The sequence below is a fragment of the Cavia porcellus genome, unplaced genomic scaffold, assembly GCF_034190915.1.
Source record: "Cavia porcellus strain 051 isolate PalLab524CR breed Dunkin Hartley unplaced genomic scaffold, mCavPor4.1 scaffold_23, whole genome shotgun sequence".
In the NCBI taxonomy this organism is placed as follows: Eukaryota; Metazoa; Chordata; class Mammalia; order Rodentia; family Caviidae; genus Cavia; species Cavia porcellus.
This window is the reverse complement of record NW_026947506.1, coordinates 58,283,861-58,304,296: the sequence shown is the minus strand read 5'-3', so window position 1 is coordinate 58,304,296 and position 20,436 is coordinate 58,283,861. Positions and strand designations below refer to the sequence as shown.

General features: G+C 37.0%; 1 protein-coding gene across 8 annotated transcripts in view; it reads left to right on the top strand.

The window, feature by feature from the left end:
- The window catches only part of Auts2 (activator of transcription and developmental regulator AUTS2), a 1,133,580-nt gene that overhangs the window by 71,024 nt on the left and 1,042,120 nt on the right, over positions 1-20,436 (top strand). For 5 of the 8 annotated variants that reach the window (XM_063233589.1, XM_063233593.1, XM_063233590.1 and 2 more), the window contains exon 2: positions 7,844-7,957. The exons of the other annotated variants lie outside the window; for them this stretch is intronic. In XM_063233589.1, coding sequence (XP_063089659.1) covers positions 7,844-7,957 — 114 coding nt within the window. The remainder of the gene's footprint in view (positions 1-7,843; positions 7,958-20,436) is intronic. 8 annotated transcript variants of the gene reach the window in all.

Here is a 20,436-nt window from a genome sequence, read left to right as displayed (position 1 = left end):
ACTTCAAAGTTTGGTTGAAGTCAATTATATTAAGGTATCTTGACTTAAGTAAGTCTGACAATGTATATATTACGTTGGTAAGACACTTGTGTCTCTGTAGCGATGTAACTACCACCTACCTTTGGAAGGGGCTGAAAATAAAGAATGGTTACTTCCAGTGTCCTCTGAAAATCTAATTTTTAAAAAAATAGTGAAAACCAGCAACCCCCATATTATTATTGTTCCTGAATCTAATTTTTAAAATTAATTAATTAATTAATTAATTTTGAATCTCATTTTTTTTTAAGTAAAAAATTATCCTAAGACAACTTATTGTTTTATGTGTGGCAGTGAATTTTTCACTTATAAGTGGAAAGGCAGTATATTCATTGTAGGTGTCTTTCAAAGAAATAGAACTCAATATTCATTTTAATAGTGAAGTCTCAGTGTATAATTTTGGTGCCATTTTAGTGGCAATTTCTCAAAAATTATCAGCGGATAGACAATTTCCCATGAAAAATAGAACATTTTGCCTACTTAGATGCTTCATTTAATAAAGCTTTGTGTATGAGGGCTTCTGAAGAAATGTAATCTGTCAGGCCTGATAGAATGTAGAGGACTTTGCTTATTACCATTCTTGCATTGTGAAGAGGAAAACTAAAAATACAAGTGAGGTGCTTCATCCAGCGTTGAGATTTAGTTAGTAGCCCCCTACTGGTCTCAGAGTTGCTTATCACTATACTTTGTCTTACAGTGATAACTGATTCTTCTGACAGTGCATCCAGGGAAAGTCCAATTTTCCCAGGGTTTTATGATATTTAGAGGGAAGTTACATTATATTACTAAAATTAATGCTGAGTATCTTTTTTTTAAAATTTCATTTGTTTATGTATTGTTGTAAAACCAGAGCAGCTTAACTGGTAATAGTGAATGAACTTCTTTATATAGAACTAGAATGAGAAAGTTGCTAATTTTAAGAGTAAAGAGTTGGTACCTTGTTATCAATAAGAGGCCTGCATGCAAGAGAATGAGACTTACTGTGGTTAAGGGAAATGCTAATGCTCAGCTGGTGGTCTTATCCAATTTTGATTTTTGTTTTTGAAGCCATCAGTTTTTATTTTGATGTTTATAAGATATTCTTACAGCTTTCCTGAGGAGACTTAGTTTTTAGAGACGTTGTACAATATTTACTCTTGTAAGTTAAATGAATTGAGCCATTTGTTGTTAATTTTGTAGTTGTATTAAACTCCATTTTTTGTCTAGGTTGTAAGTAACAAAAGAAACCTTAGAAGGAGGGGTATTTGCAAGTCACATAGCTTTGTGCCTAAGTGGTGGCATTATAAATATAGTTTTCGGCCGGCGATTTAGCTCAGTGGCATAAGCACCTGCCTGGCAAGTGTGAAGCTGTGAGTTCGATCCCTGGTACAAAAAAAAAATTAATAATAATAATAATAAATATAGTTTTCAAGTGGATTGCAATGCATTGTTCAATTTTGAGGTTGATAATTTAAACCTCTGCAAGAGCCCTTGTTCAGACTTGGGACAGTTGATATTTCAAAGCAAACTATTTGGGTGAGTCTGGCGGTGATGCTGATAAGTTGCTTTTAAGATGCTGGGGGCTGAAGGACAATGATTTTGTAATACTCTTTCAAGTTCTCAGGTTGACCTCTGAAATCTAGCAGACACAGGAAAATCTTGTCTCCTGCTTGATCCCAGCACAGGCACTTCTTGGAGGAAGCCAGGCTTATGCTCTGGGGTCTAGAGAAAAGGCATGGAGAGTAGTGCTGGTGGCATTTTCAGTCTGCTAAAGCTACATGGAACTTTTCAAGGAGAATCTAGAGTTATTTATTATTCAGCTGTCTACAGCCTCTGGAATTGACTTCTGAATGTTATGGATGGCACCACTGTGTGTAAAAACACAATTTATATTCTATTTAGTTCTTAGCATCAAGTTGCTCTTTTCAAATTTTTTTTTTTATGGCAACTGGTTTTTTTTTGGTAACTGGTTTTTTTTATGGTTTCTCTGATATGATTTCTGTTGTGTATTGAACAAAAAAGATGGTAAATGGAGTTATTACTTAACCTAATTGCTTCATGTACAGACAAGCTGAACTGCTGCTTTGCTTGGAGTTGGCCTGGAGTCTTTAAAAATTCAATTGAGAGCTTTATAAGGCTGTGCCATTTCCAATCTTTCTCAACTTTTGTTCCTGTAGAAGGGAGGAAGTGGAGCTGTGACAGATTTATTGCCAGATAGCACACAATAGCACACAAAACGAGAAAGACATGGTGTGAGCCATTCACAGAGACAGATTTATACACTGTGCTGCCCTCAAACCATAGATCCATCTATTTCAAAGAAACAACTTGCCCACCATATTATATTTCAGACAGAGACACAGCTTAGACTCCTTTTTAGCTTTTGCCAATAATGCTGCATATTTTGCTGCAGTCCATTACTTTTGTGGGATGGGAAAGTTTATTTGGCAAATGTGAAAGCTTGTCTTTAGATTAAAGGGAGACACTAGTAGTATTTGGCCATGCTGTTGTCTTAGTAAATTATAAATGTGTAGTTTTGCTGGGTTTTGTTACTTTCCAGCCAAATGTGTTATCAGGCAAGGAAGTATCACTTATTTCACAAGAAAACAAAACTGGAAAGATTGTGATTAACTAAAGGCCGGAGTGTTTGACATTCATAGTTTCTTTTTGGTTTTCTCCATAGGCCTGTTCCTGGAGATATAGCACAGTTGACATGTGTCAGTGTCTTTCATTAATATTTCACGGGAGATAGCATTCATGATGGCTAATACCAAGAATTCTGGAATCACTCTGCCAGTATTTTTATATTTACTTTTAAGCTATATTACCTCTGTTCTTTAGTTACCTTGTCTGCAAAATAAGAATTACAGATCTTTAACTTAGATGGTAGCTTTGAGAGTTCATTTTAGTTAATACATATTAAGACACTGAGAACTAAATGCTTAGTAAGCCTATGCCATTGCATTTTAAAATTGCGTACAGATTTCATGGAAAATTAATGATGTGTGATACCTGGTAGATTGTCCTACAAATATTACAAAGGTATATGTTAAAAAAAACTCTACTTGCATTAAAAAAATTCCTGGATAAATAGTTATAAGGTCTAAAAAATACTTTTGAATGATCTACATTTGAAATAAATTGGTGAAACAGAGGGCAGTGTGTACATAGTTTCATAGTTCTATATGTGGAGCGTACGTAAACTATTTGTGTATTTTGGTCAGTAATTATTTAGGGGAATAGTAGAGGGTATACACATCACTTATGGTACAGGATTTTTGTTTTAATTTATTTAACTGGTTAAACAGTTGCCTTTTTCAGATACATTTAGAGATGAGAAGATATTTTTATTTTTTTGACATATAAGGGCTCTTACATGAAACCACTTTTTTCTTGTATAATGTGTGTTTTGTTCTTACATAGACACTATATCTATTAAATGTGTTCTGGGAAAGCATTGCCTCTTTTCTGTTATATTGGAAAAATATAATAGTGCACATGTGTTACTCTAATAATTCCATGGCATATTGCTCTACACTAAGTAGAAATCCTATGGTAATAGTTCTTCAGAGGTAATTTAGTGATTGAAATTATTTGTTGATTCATTTGTGATACATAAATATTATTGTAGAGGTTGAGATTTTCAGATTTGGCTTTTGAGCATTCGTTTTGCAGTGATAGTTGAGTAGATATATTGATTTATCTTGAGTTGATATAAAATCTTGCATAAATTTACCTTAAAAATTCCTAAGATTAATGCCTATCCTCAATGATATCTTCATTAATTTTTGTGTACATGCCCAGAAACACTTAAAAATAGCATAGCAAAACTCATAATATTTATCTGTACCATTTTTAAAGGTGTAGTTCACTTAAGTACGTTCATACTGTGATGAAAGTTTTTTCTTTTAATTCTGAAGCTCTGTAGAAATTTATTAACAACTCCCCATACCCATCTCCTTCAGCCCTGCTCATCACTGTTTTACTTTCTCTTTTTATGAATTTTTCAAGTTTTTTCAAGTTTAGATATGCCATTTAAATGGCATCATATTGTTGTGATTATTTTATTTAGCATAATGTCTTCAAGATTCACCTGTTTTAGCATGATATTAATTAATTAATTAATTAATTAATTATTTTTGTCTCTGAGACAGGATTTTGCTATGTGGGTCAGGCTGGCCTTGGGCTTACTTTGTAGCCAGGCTGTTCTTGAACTTGCAGTGATCCTCCCGCTTCGGCTGCCTGAGTGCTGAGATTACAGGAATGCGCCACCATATCTGGCTGCATGTGATATTATGTGGAAACTAAAAAATATCCTAGTTGATGTATATAACATGTTTCATTTATCTGCCTTGCCTTTGATGAACACTTGGGCTGCTTTTACCTTTTGGATGTTATGAATGATGCCTCTCTGACCTATATAAATGCCTCTTTAGGACCCTAATATTAATTCTTCTGCATATATTTCCAGTAATGATATTCCAGGATCATATGACAGCTCCTTTTCTCTGCTTTTCCATCTCTCCTTTTTTCTTTCCCTCCCTTCCCTTTCTTCCTTTTCCTTCCCCTTTTCTATTCCTTTTTACTTTCCTCTTTCCCTCTCTTCTCTTTCTCCCTCTTTTGTTTGGTATTATTGTTTCTGACACAGTGTGTTGCTCAGGTTGTTCTTGAACTTGTGAGCTCTATCATTTCTCCTGCTTCAGCTTCCCAAGTAGCTGGGGCTATAGGGATATGCCATCATGATGGATTATTTTTAATTTTTTGAGGAATAAGTGGAACTTATTTTAGTACTAATGCTATCCTCTTTAGCACTAATACTCTTAATACTTACGATTGGTCTCTTTAGCATAGCTTTTCAGAAATCTGAGTTATATATTTGACATCTAGTCTCTTCAAAGATAAATAGATATTTTATGTCTGCCTTCTCATAGAGCAGTGCTGCAACTACATTTCAGCCTTTGGCACCTCCATACTGGTTTCCATAGAGGCAGACTATTTTAGTTTGTCACTAACAGTGAAAAAGTGTTGTTTTTCAGTACTAAAGTAGCTCCCCCCCCCTTTTTTTATTTAAGGAGAAAAAGGAAAAAAAAACCCAAAAAGGATACAAGTAATATTAAATTTAAAAAATAAACAGTAAGAAATCACTAGTTAATAGATTACATATTCTCATCTTAGAAATAGTTGTTCAAGTTACAAAATTGAAGCACATAAAGTGGACTTTCAAACAGTGAGAGTGCAAACAGTTTTGTTCAGTGATCTAAAAAAAAAAACTCAGTAATTTGGTTATCTATCTTATACACTTAAACATATATGCAGTTATAACCTTTAGAGCACTTTCTTTTCTTTTTTTTTGTAGAATGACAATTACACATTTTGGGTTTTATTAATCCTACAGTTCTTACTACTTTTTTTGAAGAGAGTAAAACCAAATGCGACCTATCAGAACAGAGTCAGTCAAATCAAAAGGATGGACATAATAGATAATGTAAAAACAAAATACAAGGTGATCAACAATGGTTACCATACTGCCTCTTGCTATTTTAAGAAGAATTGGCAGTTATAATAAAATTGAACTAAATAGTAAAGAATAAAACCAAAGCATTGGAGACATTACAGGATTTTAAAAGAAAATAATAGTCAATCGGAATGGGTGTCATAATGAATCTTATTGTCTTCACAGTTATGCCTATACTTTCGATCTTGGTACTATCAAGAAAAGCAGAATAGAGGAAAATCAGTCAAAACAAGATGGTGAGGGCAATACAGGATTTGAAATCAAGTTAATAGGAAATCAAAGTAGGTTACTATAATGTATCCTGCTATTTTTAATTTATTTTCCCTTAATTAAAAAAATAAAAAGAAAAGTAAATAATTAAAAAGGGGGGGGGGATTGAGATAAAAGAGGGCATAACAACAAAACAGCGCAGGTCAAATCATAACCATTTGAGCAAACCAGTATTTCATCACAAGATATCCTGACATAAAAATAGTTACCATAGTGTCTCTTTCCTTGAAATCTTTGAGTATACCTTCTTATACTGTAGTGCCAAACATATCACGACACTATAAAACCATTCAAGAGAATGACATTATTACAGGGTATTTAGAACCAATTGACAGAAAATGAACAATGGTTTCTATATAAACTTGTCTATAAAAGTTTTTGCTTATATTATCATATATAATAAAATCCGATAAGATACAACCTTTTAAGACCAATGGAGAATGAAGAATACACGTTTGATGGGACTTCAAAACAAGATGATTCTAAATCAGCACTAGCTATTATGATGTCTTGTTTTCTCCAAAATTGCTGTTCCTACCTTCTGATCTTCTCCGCCTCATTTCTGTTGAGCTCTTTTTCTGTCATTTGTTGTCAGTTTGTCCTCTTCATTTCGCTTTCTGCTCCATTCATTGTGGCCGCTCTGCCACTATTTCTGGAATCTTGGTATTTTCTTTTTTTAGACTATCCTGCAGTATTCTCTGTAGAGTTGAATTAGTGGTTGCAAATTCCCCTAGTTCCTCTTTATCCTGGAAACACTTTGTTTTTCCATCAATTTCTAGGGACAGTTGTGCAGGATATATCAATCTTGGCTGGAGGTTATTGTCTTTCAATGCTTGAATTATTTCCCCCCACGCTCTTCGTGATTTGATGGTTTGTGCAGAGAAATCTGCTGTAATTCTGATGGGTGTTCCCTTGTAAATGATCTGTTTCTTGTCTCTGATGGCTTTTAATATTCTGTTCTTATATTGGATTTCTGGAATTTTGATTATTATATGCCTGGGTGTAGCTTTGTTTGGGTTGTAGGTGGCTGGGGTCCTGTATGCCTCATATATCTGAGTATCTTTAACATTTGCCAAATTAGGGAAATTCTTCTGGATTATTTCTGTAAATAGCTTTTGTAGTCCATTTATTTGTGTCCCCACTTCTTCTCTTATGTTCTTAATTCTTAAGTTATAGATCCTCTTATCATCTTCTAGTTTTTGTATTGTTGCTGTTTTTTTTTGTTATTTTTAAGAAATTTTTCATTTCATGCTCCCATATTACAAATCTGCCCTCCAGTTCAGATAATCTATCCTTAGTTTCTTTCAAGCTGTTATGCCAGTTTTCAATAGAGTTTTAGTTTCCTGGTAATCTCTTTGAACCTGCTTCATGTATTCTATGTTTTCTCTTTTCTCCATCAAACAATTCTCCCCTTTTTTTCTGTTCTTCCATTCCACCATCTGTTTTTTCTTGGGTGGTGCTTAGCATTTCTGTAACTATTCTGCTTATGTCTTGCTTCAGGTCATTAATAACTTCGTTCCTGAACTCCTCTATGAGGCTCTGGAGATAGCGCTTTATATCTATTGGTGTCGTGTCTGCTATTGCATGTTTCTCAGGATTGGGGGCCGAGGACCCTTTCTTGTTGCTCCCTCTTCCCATATCTTTGTTCCTTATATTTAAGCGTGTATAGGAGGACCAGCTTCTTTCCCTGTCAGCCACAGTCTGTTTGAATTGCGCTGGCTAGGTATTCCCGCCCACTGCAGTGTATGAGGGAGACATAGACCTGGGCAGCCCCTGCTGGGCCTGCCCTTTCAGGTCACCCTACCTCAAGGCTTCACCTGTAGGGTGCACCTTCAGGCGCTGGGACCTGATTTGGGCTAGCCTATTGGGTCTCAGCCAGCGGCGTCTCACACGCCAGGCACTCCCCACCAATCCCGCTTGAGAGGGGGATATGTGACTGAAGTCACTACAGCTTCTCGTTCTGGGAAGTCTGCCCTGTCCGAGTATGTCCTCTGCTGAAGCCTCCTTCTCTATGTAAGGGTCCGATTTGCTCACTCACCGCAGGTCGATGCAGGGCACCGGCCAGTCCTGGTCCCAACTCCTTTCAACGCTTCCCACTCTCCGAGCTTTCGCGCCTCTCTCCCTGCTGTGCCCACCGGGATGCAACAGCAGCTGCAGGTAATTCAAATCACAGTTTCCAGTGGCGCGGGTCCAGCTTCCGTGCTGATACCTTATCTGTGCCTGCTGTCTCACCAGGATTGCATTTCCAGATGGTTTCTCTTAATTTATTTCGTTCCTGGGTCAGCAAAGAATATCCCCCTTGCCTGGGACTTCCTGTGCAGCACCATTCCTAGATTTCAAGTGCGGTTTCTCCGAGAGCCTCAGAGGCTGTGCTATCTATCTGCCATGTTCTTCCGGAACTCTAAAGTAGCCCTTTCAAAAAGTGGCTCAGGCAAAGAGTGTTTCCATGGAGAACAGGTCAGCTAAGAAACCTAGCATGGCCAGTTTCAAGCTTCATCAAATCCTTGGAATCAGTCTCAGAAGTACTAGTTAATTACCCTTGTTAAGATCATATTGTTGCACAGGACCTGTATATTACCACCTAATTATGCACAAGATGTTGGGTGTTGCGACAAGTATGCTTGAATAACCTTCGGCTAGTTACCCCAACTGTGTATTTGGGCAGCTTCAGACTTACTAAGGTTATTGTTTCCTGTAGTTTTTTTCTGTAGGTATTAAGGATAGATCTAGTCTACATTTTGAGAAACTGAACAACAGACACTGTGCTTTATTGTTAGGACTAAAAATTGGATCTCAAGATTGGAGCCTGGCATCTTTTGGCTTTGTATACTGTCCAAGCTTAGTTATTGTAGGATGAATTTGAATAGTAAGAATGCTTCCTGACTTTTTTATCCTTTATAATGGATGTCCAGGATGTCCTGTGCTAGGTTTTTTGTTTTCTCTGTAGACTAAGAATCAAGCTGCCTAATCCTGATGGTGTGAAAATATTGGGCATCTACTGTGTATTGGAACTATTTTAGTACTAATGCTATCCTCTTTAGCACTAATACTCTTAATACTTACGATTGGTCTCTTTAGCATAGCTTTTCAGAAATCTGACTTACATATTTGACACTTAGTCTCCTCAAAGATAAATAGATATTTTATGTCTGCCTTCTCATAGAGCAGTGCTGCAACTACATTTCAGCCGTTGGCACCTCTGTTTATCAGTACAAAGGCAGGGAAGGGAAGACTTAAGCAGGAAAAAAAAGTCTTGGAGAATCATTCAGTGGGGGATGGTGAACATATTGGAATCTCTCTAAGTCTTAGGTAATAGCTATGTAATGGCTATAATAGCTATGAATATGTCCCTAGACCACGGGACATTTAGGGGCTTTTCATGGCATAAGAATCATACATTTTGAGACTGAAAATACTATAGTAGGTTCTTGCCATGTGAAGACCCTCTTTGAGGATACACATTTTAACATCTTTGTGTCTTAGGGAGGAGGCAAGGTGACTGAGTGGGCACCATGGGGAGTGTATTAACTAATACACTCATTGTTGGGATTGATTACCCAACACCAACTACTTAAAGGAGTAGAGGCTTATTTTAGAGGTTTTAGTCTATGATCTGCTTGCTCCAAGGGGAGATTGTGACAAGAGAGTGGTGGTGGAGCAGAGCTGCTCAGATCACTGTGGCTCGGGAAGCAGAGCACATGGGAGAGCCACAGACGAAGGGACCGGGGACCAGATACCGTTCACAAGCTCACATCCTCAGGACTTGCTTCCTCCAAATGAGGTTTTACTACCTAATAGTCTGTTCAGCCAGGAGCTCATCAGTTGATGAAGGTAGTGCCCGCAGAAGCCATTCACCTCTCCAGGAGTCTCTTATTCTACTCAGGTTGACAGTCACAATTAACAAGCACAGGGAAGAACTATAGAAAAGAGAGACTGGTGAGGAGGTTGTTACGGTAATTCACGTGTGAGGCGGGCTTACACTTTCCAGAGTGTTTGAGTGCTTGTACTTGGGATAAGATCATGTCTGTTTTCTAAACTAGAAACCCTCTTTATGCCCTAGGAAGCTTTTGTGTTGAGCCTCTGCCCTGGTTCAGAGTTGCAAGGGAGGAGTTGATGGATCTGTGCCCCCCTCTTTTTGTTTGCACTGTCTTCACACCCTGTTGCCGTTTATGTTTTTTGATGAATGATTAATTAGAAAAATAACCATTTGTAAATTGTGAGTGAACCAGACATTTGGCCCTGCCTGTAGGGAAATGGCGCCTCTGAGCCGAGTGTAGTTTGCAGTCAGTGCATCAGAGCTGTAGTATTCCCAGACCAGTGATGAATTTACATGAAGTTCCTTTTCAGCATGTTAATGACTGTTACAGATGAGTAACTAGTGAAAAATAATAGCAAATGGGAAGAGTAAATATTTAATGCTTCTGTATCAGTTTTAGTTTAGTGTAAAATGTACATTTTGATGGAGGAGGGAAATGAAAATCTTGGACTTTAGAGATAAAACTTGGCTTTTGAGAGCTTCAGTCTTTATTTCCTTTTCTTTGTACATAATTAAAAAGATAAAGTGAGTTGTTTCTGAGGTGGATTTCATCAGGGGAGTGTTAAGTTTTAGGTCCTAAGATGCTATTTTTCTGGCAGTTTGAATCTTATGTTTGGTCTATATCATTGATTCAGTGCCAGGCGTGAACCTGGGCTATTCTGTTTTCTTAAAATATAGATGTCATCATGTTAAGTTTCTGCTTAAAAACTTCAGTGACTTCCAAATGGTTTTAGTATGGAAGCTGAGCTCAAGAGTCTCTTAAGGGCCTCTGTGCTGGCTGTAGAACCAGCCCAGTGATGGTGAAGTGAGCTTTTCAGAGCTTTCAGAGATAACCTCCTGCTGGGAGGCGATTTGCCACCACTGCATTAGTCTCTTTCCAGTTGTACTCCCTAAGCACAATGTGGCTCTTTGTTTAAGTCAGAGTGGTTGACTTGTCTCTGTATCCTGTTCCAGGCTTTGTCACTTTTGCATCTCTGCTAAGATCATTCTGAGGGCTTGAAATGACTCACTCTTAATGCTATTCTGCCTCTGGACCCAGTTTGTGTTTAGAGAAAATGACCAGACCTTTTTTTTTTTTTTTTTTTTTTTTTTGGTCTTTTTCATTTTTATCGGTACCGGGGATTGAACTCACGACCGCCTGCTTGCAAGGCAGGTACTTATGCCGCTGAGCTAAATCCCTAGCCTTGACAAGACCTTTTTACTCAGTTGTTCAGATTGTCTTTGAGTGTTGAGTTCAGGCCCAGACAAAACAATACTCAGAGGAAATGACTAGGATAGGCCTTAAAACACGAAAGGTGGGTGTGCAGAAGAGTACAAGGCAATGTCTTGTCTTGTGTTGTCCTATATTAAAGAGGCTATATTCAGGAAAAGGTTTATTAGATTTCATGTATGGAAACACAGAGTAAGGATGAAGACTGCTGGTTGTAGGTTTAGGAAGACAGACTTAAAATCACTGTTAGAGATAAGTTCTGTCATAGTGTTTTGAAAAATGAAATGGATTTTCCCAGCAGATAGTAAGTTTCTGAAGGGATATAAATAGCAGGAGTACAAGTACCAGGGGAAGACCTTTAGGGCAGGTCATTTTCACCTGCAGGATGAAATCTTTATTGTACAGTTTTGGTGAAATCATTCAATAGTGTAAACTAACAAACTTTACTTTGCCTAATTATAGGAGTAAATCCTGATGGACCAAGAAATACAAAAGATGTAGTTTTCTGACTTGATAATGAAATAATGTCAAAAAAAGTATGAGATCTAGAATGAGGAGTTCTTAACACTTGGTTCAAGGATCTCAAGAGCAGTGTTTAAGAATGAGGAATGATTTGTAGATTTTTATAGGAGTCATAAGCAGTTTCAAAAAACATGCTCAGTATTATTCTTTATATATTTCGGAAACTGGCTCCTAAAACACATACAGCTTTTGAGGGACAACCTAGATCTAAAGTTTAACATACTTCTGCTTTACTTAGTGTGCAACCAATAGCTAACTCTTGGTCGTATTAAAGAAAACAAATACTTGTAGAATTGCATATGAAGTTATAGTGGTTCCAGGATCCTACTTGAAGAAGCACTAGTGCAATAGTAACACAAGTAGGTCATATTGAATATTTTGAGAAGAATGAATATCTAGGAGACTTCTAAATAGTGTCCTTCTCCGATCAGTCTCTGATAACTGGATGCCTGTTTTTTTTTTTTTTTTTTTTTTTTTTTCCTCTGTGATGCTGAGGTTTATACCCAGGGCCTCACACATGGTGTGCAAGTGCTTTCTTTTACCACTGAGCCACATGCCTGCCTGTCAGATACCCTTTCTAGTTACCAATCCCCTTAAACCTGGTCCTGAAATAAGATCAATTGAGTAATTGTTTTCCCTTTTTTTTTTTTTTTTTTTTTAAACTGTGTTTCTCCTAACAGAGAAACGTAGTAAAAATACTCTGGCTCTTACTTTCTTTTTTGAAAACACAAAAGAGGATTAAGCCATATAATGGACTATTTATGTGTCAAATTAAATGTTTTACGCTGAGGCTGTTTTTGAGTTATGTGAGCAGTAAAAATATGTATTAAGCTGCCAAGCCTTTTAAAAAATGCATATTATTTAGCTGATAGACTGTAACAGTCTGATGGATCCATAATCGTGTTTTGAGTAAATATGCATTTGAACAATTTATGAAACTTATGTTTACATGTGTATTAAACAGCCTGGGTAGGGAGTCACCAAAAGTTATTACCACTTGACAGCTGCTGTCTGGTGACCAATTTGAAATGAATTGGTGGATTCTCCTTAGTGTTAAGTAAATAGGTTTTTATTTGTTAGGAGAGCAGATCGTGTGTGTGTGTGTAATCATCAGTGTGTGGGGCCTCAGCCCTGGAGGCATAGGGGGTTGGTCAAACGAGGTGCTGGAGTCTTAACTCCTCAGCGAATTACACCTTAGATTCACATGTATTATCTATTCTATTTCATTTTGTACCTGAAATTTTTGTACCTAGAAATATTCATAGACTATAAGCTGTGCATAGCAATAAATTCTACTGTTGGAAATACAAATGTGTTTATTTCTTTGGTATTTACCTTTTAGTTCAACAGTCTTGAAATTTTTATAATGTGTCCCTATTATTAATATATATTTTTCATTTTCATGTAGTTCTGAATTATATACATATCTACACATATAAATCTTCCCCTAAAATTAGGAATGTAAAGGCCCAAGATTAAGAAAAAATTAGTATACATAGATGATCTGATTTTCATTTTGTCCTTTAAATGCAATAATCTTCTAAAACTCATTGAGGTTCCAACTTTCAGGAGTTTGTTGTGGGCAGTACTATTCTTCAGAGACCTCTTTTTGAGGATAACCTTCTTCAAAATTAATTTCCAACATTAGAACTTTCTTCACCTTACCTTTTTGAAAAGGATCTTTCCTGTGACATTTAAAATGTCAAAGTAGGTAGAAAGAATGAGGAAACTGGTACTGTGAAAAATGAGAGATTTGGAGTTTTATAAATCTTTGTAGAAATTTGGGCTTTACCACTATACAGAGAGAGTTCCTCATGCTTTACAAGCCTCAGTTTCTTCATCTGTATAGTGAGGTTAATATGTTTTTACTACCATTGTAAAGATTTGAACAGCAAGATGTGAAAACATTTTGGTGCCTGGTATATTTTGGGCATCGCCTATTCCCCTCTTCTTGGGGTAAAGCCACAGGACACTTTTGCAAATAATTGAGGTACTTGATACCAAGGGAAATTTAGTATGTGCTATGACAAGGGGCCTTTTTTATTTTTGTGACAAGCATAAGATTCTAGAAATAAAAATATGATAATTTCCCCTTTCTTAACCATGTGGGTTAACAGTTTTCACTAACAGCAGTGGTGACTATTTGTCTGCTGAATGTGTGTGTTAACTTTGGCTGTTAATCTAATTAATTGCTTGTCATTGGGACTGCAGACTTCGCTTTTACGCTGAAAATTCCTGTATTTTCATATGCTCATTCAACTGGAATTTCTATTTCATAGAACTAGGGCATATTGGAGCTACAGGAGACCCTGGTGTAATCTCTCTTTCTCAGAAGAAAGAGGTAAACTTTAATATTTGGAGATGATTGTGCTACAAATTCTGTAAGGTCTTGGAGCAAAACAGGTAACATTCATAGGATTGGAACAATTTTGCATGTTATTGTCTGGTGATCTGAGGAACTCTTGAAGATCATTATGTAGAATAACAACCCTATATATGCTACTACCTCTTTGATTTGAAGGCCTATATCGTCATTGTTTTGGGCTGTTTGCTATTGTTACTTACTTGTCTTTTTTGTTTCGTGTTTTTCTAGTAATTTGTTTCGTTTTGGTTTGTTTTTGCCTCTAATACAGAAAGGATAGGTATACATGTAGAGGCTTCTATATGCGTAGAACTTCTAAACAGTTTATAAGAATCGATTATACTATATGTGATGAAATGAACAGCTATTTTGAAGAAAAAGAGACATTATGGTATCCATTGCTGATTCCCTATCGTCGTGCTGTGAAATCCAGTTCAGAGTGGTTTTAGACTGTTTTGTGTTGTTTAATTTCAGCATACACCAAGGTATGGACAGCTAATTTTGAAGAGAACAAGAAACATTTTGGCAGCCATTGTTGATTTTCCTATTGTCTCGTTTTGAAGATCTATAATGCCTTCATCATTCTGCTCTGATCAGTTTAATTTTATTTTGTATGAATTCATTGTGTTCTGTAAAGATATGGACAACTATTTAGAAGAAAACAAGAGACATTATGGTAGCCATTTTAGATTTCCTGTTGTCTTGCTTTGAAATCTTGTGTCACATTGTTTTCTTCTAATCTGCTTTGTTCTGTTTGTTATGTTTAGTTTTATCTCTTAAATAAATTGTGTATCAGTTATTGAGGAGGCTGGAATTGCAGCAGATCTGATATCTGATTTCTTCTTCTTCTTTTTTTTTTTTTTGTCTTTTTATCGGTACCAGGGATCAAACTCATGACTGCCTGCTTGCAGGGCAGGCGCTTATGCCGCTGAGCTAAATCCCCAGCCCCTTATATCTGATTTCTGAACCCCCTATCTCTACGTTCTCTCTGAGGTGCTGGGAATTGTATCCAGGGTCTACTGCTAGACTAAGTGCACACTTTTACTACTGAGCCATACCCTGCCAGCCTCTGATTTTTACCTTACTTTAGTCTGGTGGTTCTCAAAAGTGCAGCACTTGGGAGCTTTTAGATATGCTAATTCTAATTTCCTAGCCCAACTCTACCCACTCTCACTGAATCAAACAGCTCAGTAAACTCTCCAGGTGGTGTAATCTGTTGCCTACTAAAGCTTCAAAGCCACTCCTCTGATCTTAATATTCATTCATTCATTCATTCATTCATTCATTTGAGTGATAGAGGCTCCAAGTAGATTTTCTGAGTTTCATAGGAAATACAAGGTCTTCATTTTATCTTTCTGAGGTCTCCTGCTGCCATTTAGATGCTGCACTTTTTAGCAAGTCCAACTCATATGTGATTGACAGCTTGTGGCTACTTTGACCTTATGTGTATAATTGTTGCTGCAGCAGTTAGATGTTACCCATTTATTCCTTGCTGCCAAGTACTGATTCTGAAATTTGGCTGTCATTTAAACCCAACTAGAGATGTTGGGGTCCTATCCTGGGAGATTGTGATTCAGTGAAGTGAGGGTAGGGAATCTCTATTTTTTGAAAGCTCTCCAGCAGATTTTGATGCCTGGCCACGCTTGGAGAACACTGTGTTAGAGGAACAAAGAGTAGAACACTAATCAACCTCTTTAGATTTTCCCATGTGGTACAGTTTGGTTTTATTGTTCTGTATTTGGTGATCAATGGCTAGAAGTCACCCAAAATAAGTCACTGTATTTGCAGTTCTAACTCTTAAAATTGAAAGTAGGTTGAAATTCATTATTTTAACAAGGTGCCTTTGCTATTTATAGTTTCAGTATGACAATGAAAAGTAAAATTACTTTTTTCTTGCTTTGCAAGAAGACAGGTATCTTTGAAATTGAGTAAATGGGAATTAAAACAAGTACTATTTTGAAAAGCAGGACAGTCCTTCTGGAACATTTTGAATATTTCCAGAAATGAGTATTTCATGGGAGAGAAACTGGTGGCTTATGTGTTGTTATATACATATATCATTTGTTTAATCACTCTAAGTATATTAACAAAAGCACAGATATGTTTTTAGATGGGAAATGTGGATGAAATACTGTATTATATTATATTTCAGCTTGCTAAGAAACTTTTTTTTCAAAAGAAGCCCCACTAGACTAAGTTTGAAAGTCCTACACTGATATTTGAGTAGGGTAAGGTCCTGATTTGGATAAATATGATATTTGAGCCATATGTAATTAAATATTATATTTTTGTGATATCCTTTCAAAAACAAACATATTAACCAAGATATTCACTAGGCAAATATTAACATGAAATTTTAAAACCTGTTCTTTAAATTAGGTCATAATAGAGATGAATAGGCATGATGCTGTTTTTTACAGTATTAGTCTTACCTTAATAGGCCTTTTGATTATTTAATTTAAATAATGCATTAAAAATTCACTGTTAGAATAGCTTTTTAACCAAAATTACTCTAATTGTGAATTTCTTACAAATTGACCATGGAAATTAGTAGACATATTTTTTAATTATAATTTTAAGTGTGATTTCTCAGTCAGGAACTTCTGCATTATGGAAGAAATTAATAAGGAGTCTTGGCCCCCCACAAGTGCTTGTTTTCAGTCTAAAATAGAAAAAGACAATTCCTGGCATTTTTGCTTTGTGGGCCCTGGATGACCAAGCCAACCACAGTGTAAAAAGTGTTCTCCATTAAATATCTGAATAGATCGTTGGTTAGTGGAACATATGAATTTATGAAACCAAGGATGAGAATTCACATTTTTTTTGTGTGGTTTCTTCATCTTCCAAGGATAAGATGAATTTTGCCCTTAAAACAGAGACTTTATGCCTGGAGAAGCTTCAGTAGAGCTGTGGTGCCTCCAACAAATCCCAAGACACACAAAGACTGTTTTCCTCTTGCTGGTTGGGTCACCCCTCCTTAGAGAAAGGCCTGGAAATGGAGAGTTCCCTCTGATGGTTGTACCCTTAGTAATACCATCTTTCCTTTTGTTGCTGCCAAGTGTGTGTGAGCTGAGCTCCCTTCCCTCCAAAACATGTCCTGGTAAGGGCACAAGAAATTTTTCAGACACAGAGAATAGAATAATATTCAGAATAGTAGCAGAGTATTTGGGGCTATTGTCGAAATGACACTGATGTTTGTATGTAAAACTAATTGCTCCTTATTTAGATACACTGACTATCTTTACCCACTTACCTGTCCGTGTTCTTTAGAGACACCATAGAGACCTTAGGATTCTCAAGAAGGCCACCATAACCTTGCACAGATGGGGGAGAATGAGATCCTTTCCGAATGTCTTTTAGTTGTTTCAACTGGAGATGAATGCTCAGTGACCTCCATTCTGCCCAAGAGCTTGACCTTCTTGTCAACTTTATGTGACATTAATTTTATAATGTGTTCTGGCCAGTTTATAAAAAGATTTTTTTCTAGTGTCTCAGCTGTTGGCCTGACCTCTTTTGTATTTTCTTTGCTAAAATATGTATGTCTGTGTTATGAGAGGAGAGAAATAGATTAATAAAATCCACTGAATTACGATGGCATAAGTGGTTAATTAACAGTAACAGAAAAATTGGCAAATTTTTATTTCCAAACATCTAAAAATATTTAGAGCTATCTTACTCAGTTGTCTGATTAATAAGGGATAGGTAGGATTCTGTAGCATCTAAGTGCGCAAAGGACCACTGGACAGTTCTTCCCAAATCTTAGCTTGTGTTACAGTCACCTAGAAACCTTATCAAAATGTAGACTGTTAGTCTTCATCCAGTTTCTGATTCTGTGTGCCTGACTGGGGCCTTAAAATTTGCATTGTTAACATCTTCCCTGTAGTTGTCAGTCCATTTGTGTGACTCTTATTTTCAGAACCTCTGCTTCAAGATGTTGATCTTGTGCTCTGACTTGCGAGTGGATGGGGAAAATTGAATTGTAGTACGCTTTCTTTTCTCAGAAGTGTTTTCTCTTCTGAGGAAACACATAATATTTATAAACTGTATCCATGATGCTAAGCACTGAACTAAGGTGTACCAGGGATAAAGATGGCCCCTGCCCTGGGAACTCCCATTTGGGAAGTGGTTGTTAGAATAAGATCCAGCAATCACGATTAATCTAGAAGTAGTGTGGTAGATGTGCCAGGGGTAGACTTTCTTTATGCTCTGGGGTACAGTTTAAGCCAGTGATACAAACATTTTAGCACTTTCAATGATAACAAACAGCCATCTAGGCCATATGCACATGTACCATAGATTCACCACCAGTCCTTTAAGCTTTTTCCTCAGCTTCGTACCTAAGGAATAAGTGAAAGAAGCATGAATGTTTAATGTTAACAAATGCAAATCTGTTAACCCTCATCAGTTTTTTCTTTGATTTTTTTCAGCATCTGAAACTGTGTATTCAGACACTCATGAATTGACAGTGTCATTCTCTAGTTTTTGTGGGAGTGTTCTTTTTATTTTTACATTTTAAAATTACAATTTCAGACTCTGTTCACTCTGGCAGCAGGATTTGTAATAAGACCAAGTTAGGTGATCTGGGTTGAACTGTGTGATAACTCGGACCCCGGTATAAAATCCAAGAAAGCAAGAAATTAAAATTTGGGAAGCAAAGGCTTTATTAGGTAAAATCCAGGCCTGGTGACGAGTCTCCGGGAGCCAATTTGGAGACTGCGCACCTCACAGCTAAAAGTCAGGACTTTTTATCTTGTAAATCCACAAACAGCTGTTGGTCACACAATGTAAGGAGGGGGATGGGGGTGTGACGCACTACAAAGCAGAAATGGCAATTTCAAGTCTCCCTGCATACTAGCAAGTTTAGATAAGAAGAAATCTTGTTTTCCTTAGCAAAGAATAGAGAGGTCTAACAGCAATTAACAACCTTAGTTACCTTACTTTAGCACCACAACTGTTCTATTTGTAGAGGGCAACAATGGTTAACATATCAATTAGGTAAGATTTTACAATTCTTTACAGCAGAGAGCATTGATTAACATATCAATCTTTTGCCCAGAGGGAAAGGAAAACACACATTTACAGTAAGGCCAAGTTACAGGTATTACTGTGATATAAACGAAGCTATTTTTGTGAAGAATGTACAATCTAATACAATCTAATGCAATTAACACAATTTGTGACGGGCTACCGGGTAGGGAAGAGGAGCTATTACCTCAGGCCTTTGTTTTATGGCCTTTAGGAAGTTAAAACTTAACCTAGTTAAATTTGAAGGGAGAAGGGGAGGGGAAGCAGCAGGTGGGCTTATACCTTAGAACAGACCTTAGGATAGCTAGGGGGGCTTAGGTTATAACAAACTGATTTATGAGACAGCTTAAAAAATTTATGAGGTACCAGGGGAACTTTCTGTGGCAAAGCAGCATGCCACTTTTTTCCTTCTCTTTAAGTAGATCTGACGTTTTGTGATAGCGTAGCAGTTTATAAGAGAGGCTTCTAGATCATGACCCTGCTGTTTAAGGCACACACAAGGAGAAAGAGGGAGAATAGGATATTTCTTTTTGAAGTGCTTTTTTCCTCAACTCTGAGCAGTAATTTTGGATAAAGCAAATCTGTCCCTAAGTTCAGTAATGAATAGAGCTGTCTAGGGCAGGTTTTCACCTCCCTGGGTGATCGTCTGCAGTCCTGTTGGTATTCTCAGGCCATCTTTAATGATTCTGTAATTTAAAGCACAAAGAAACAAATCTTTGGGTGTGTGTAAGAAAGTGAGTGAGTGACACAGCTTATGGTTTCCTCCCTTCTTTATGATAGCCTTCTGTAGACAGGAACAAAAGATGTAGCCAAAACCAGTGACAGGTTATTTTAGTTATTTTATTGATTGATTGGTTTTAGTTATTTTATTGACTGTTAGTTTCTAGTGTTTGACTTGTTTGTTACTTGACTTAGTAAAAAAAACAAAATAATTTTCTTAAATAGCATTAAGAGAACTAGATTTTGATGACTTCTCTGCCAGAGCGTGTGTGTGTGTGTGTGTGTGTGTGTGTGTGTGTGTGTGTGTGTGTATGTGGTATTGGGGAAACCTAGTGACTCAGAAAGACCCCTTCCCCAGTACCCACACACACACACACACACACACACACACACACACACACACACACACACACGAAGTCACTATGTTTCCTAGGCTGGGCTTGAATTTGTAATCCTTCTACTTCAGCTTCCCAGAATGCTGAGATTATAGGCATATGCCTGTAGGCCTTCCAAAGGGTTTTAAAAGTGGTTCTTACCCACTGAGTTGTGGCCTTTCTACCAGTGTTGTCATCTGTGTGCCTAGGGGCTCCTTCCTGGTAGGATCTCTCTTGTCACTATCTGGCTTTTGGATGCTTTCCTGGAGGATGCACTTAGTGTCCTAATGGCCTTGAAGTATATACAACCTTAGAGTTAACAGGAGCATATGTATGATCCCACTGGAAATCGTGTGTAGTGAAGTCCATTCTGGTCAGCATCTGCCA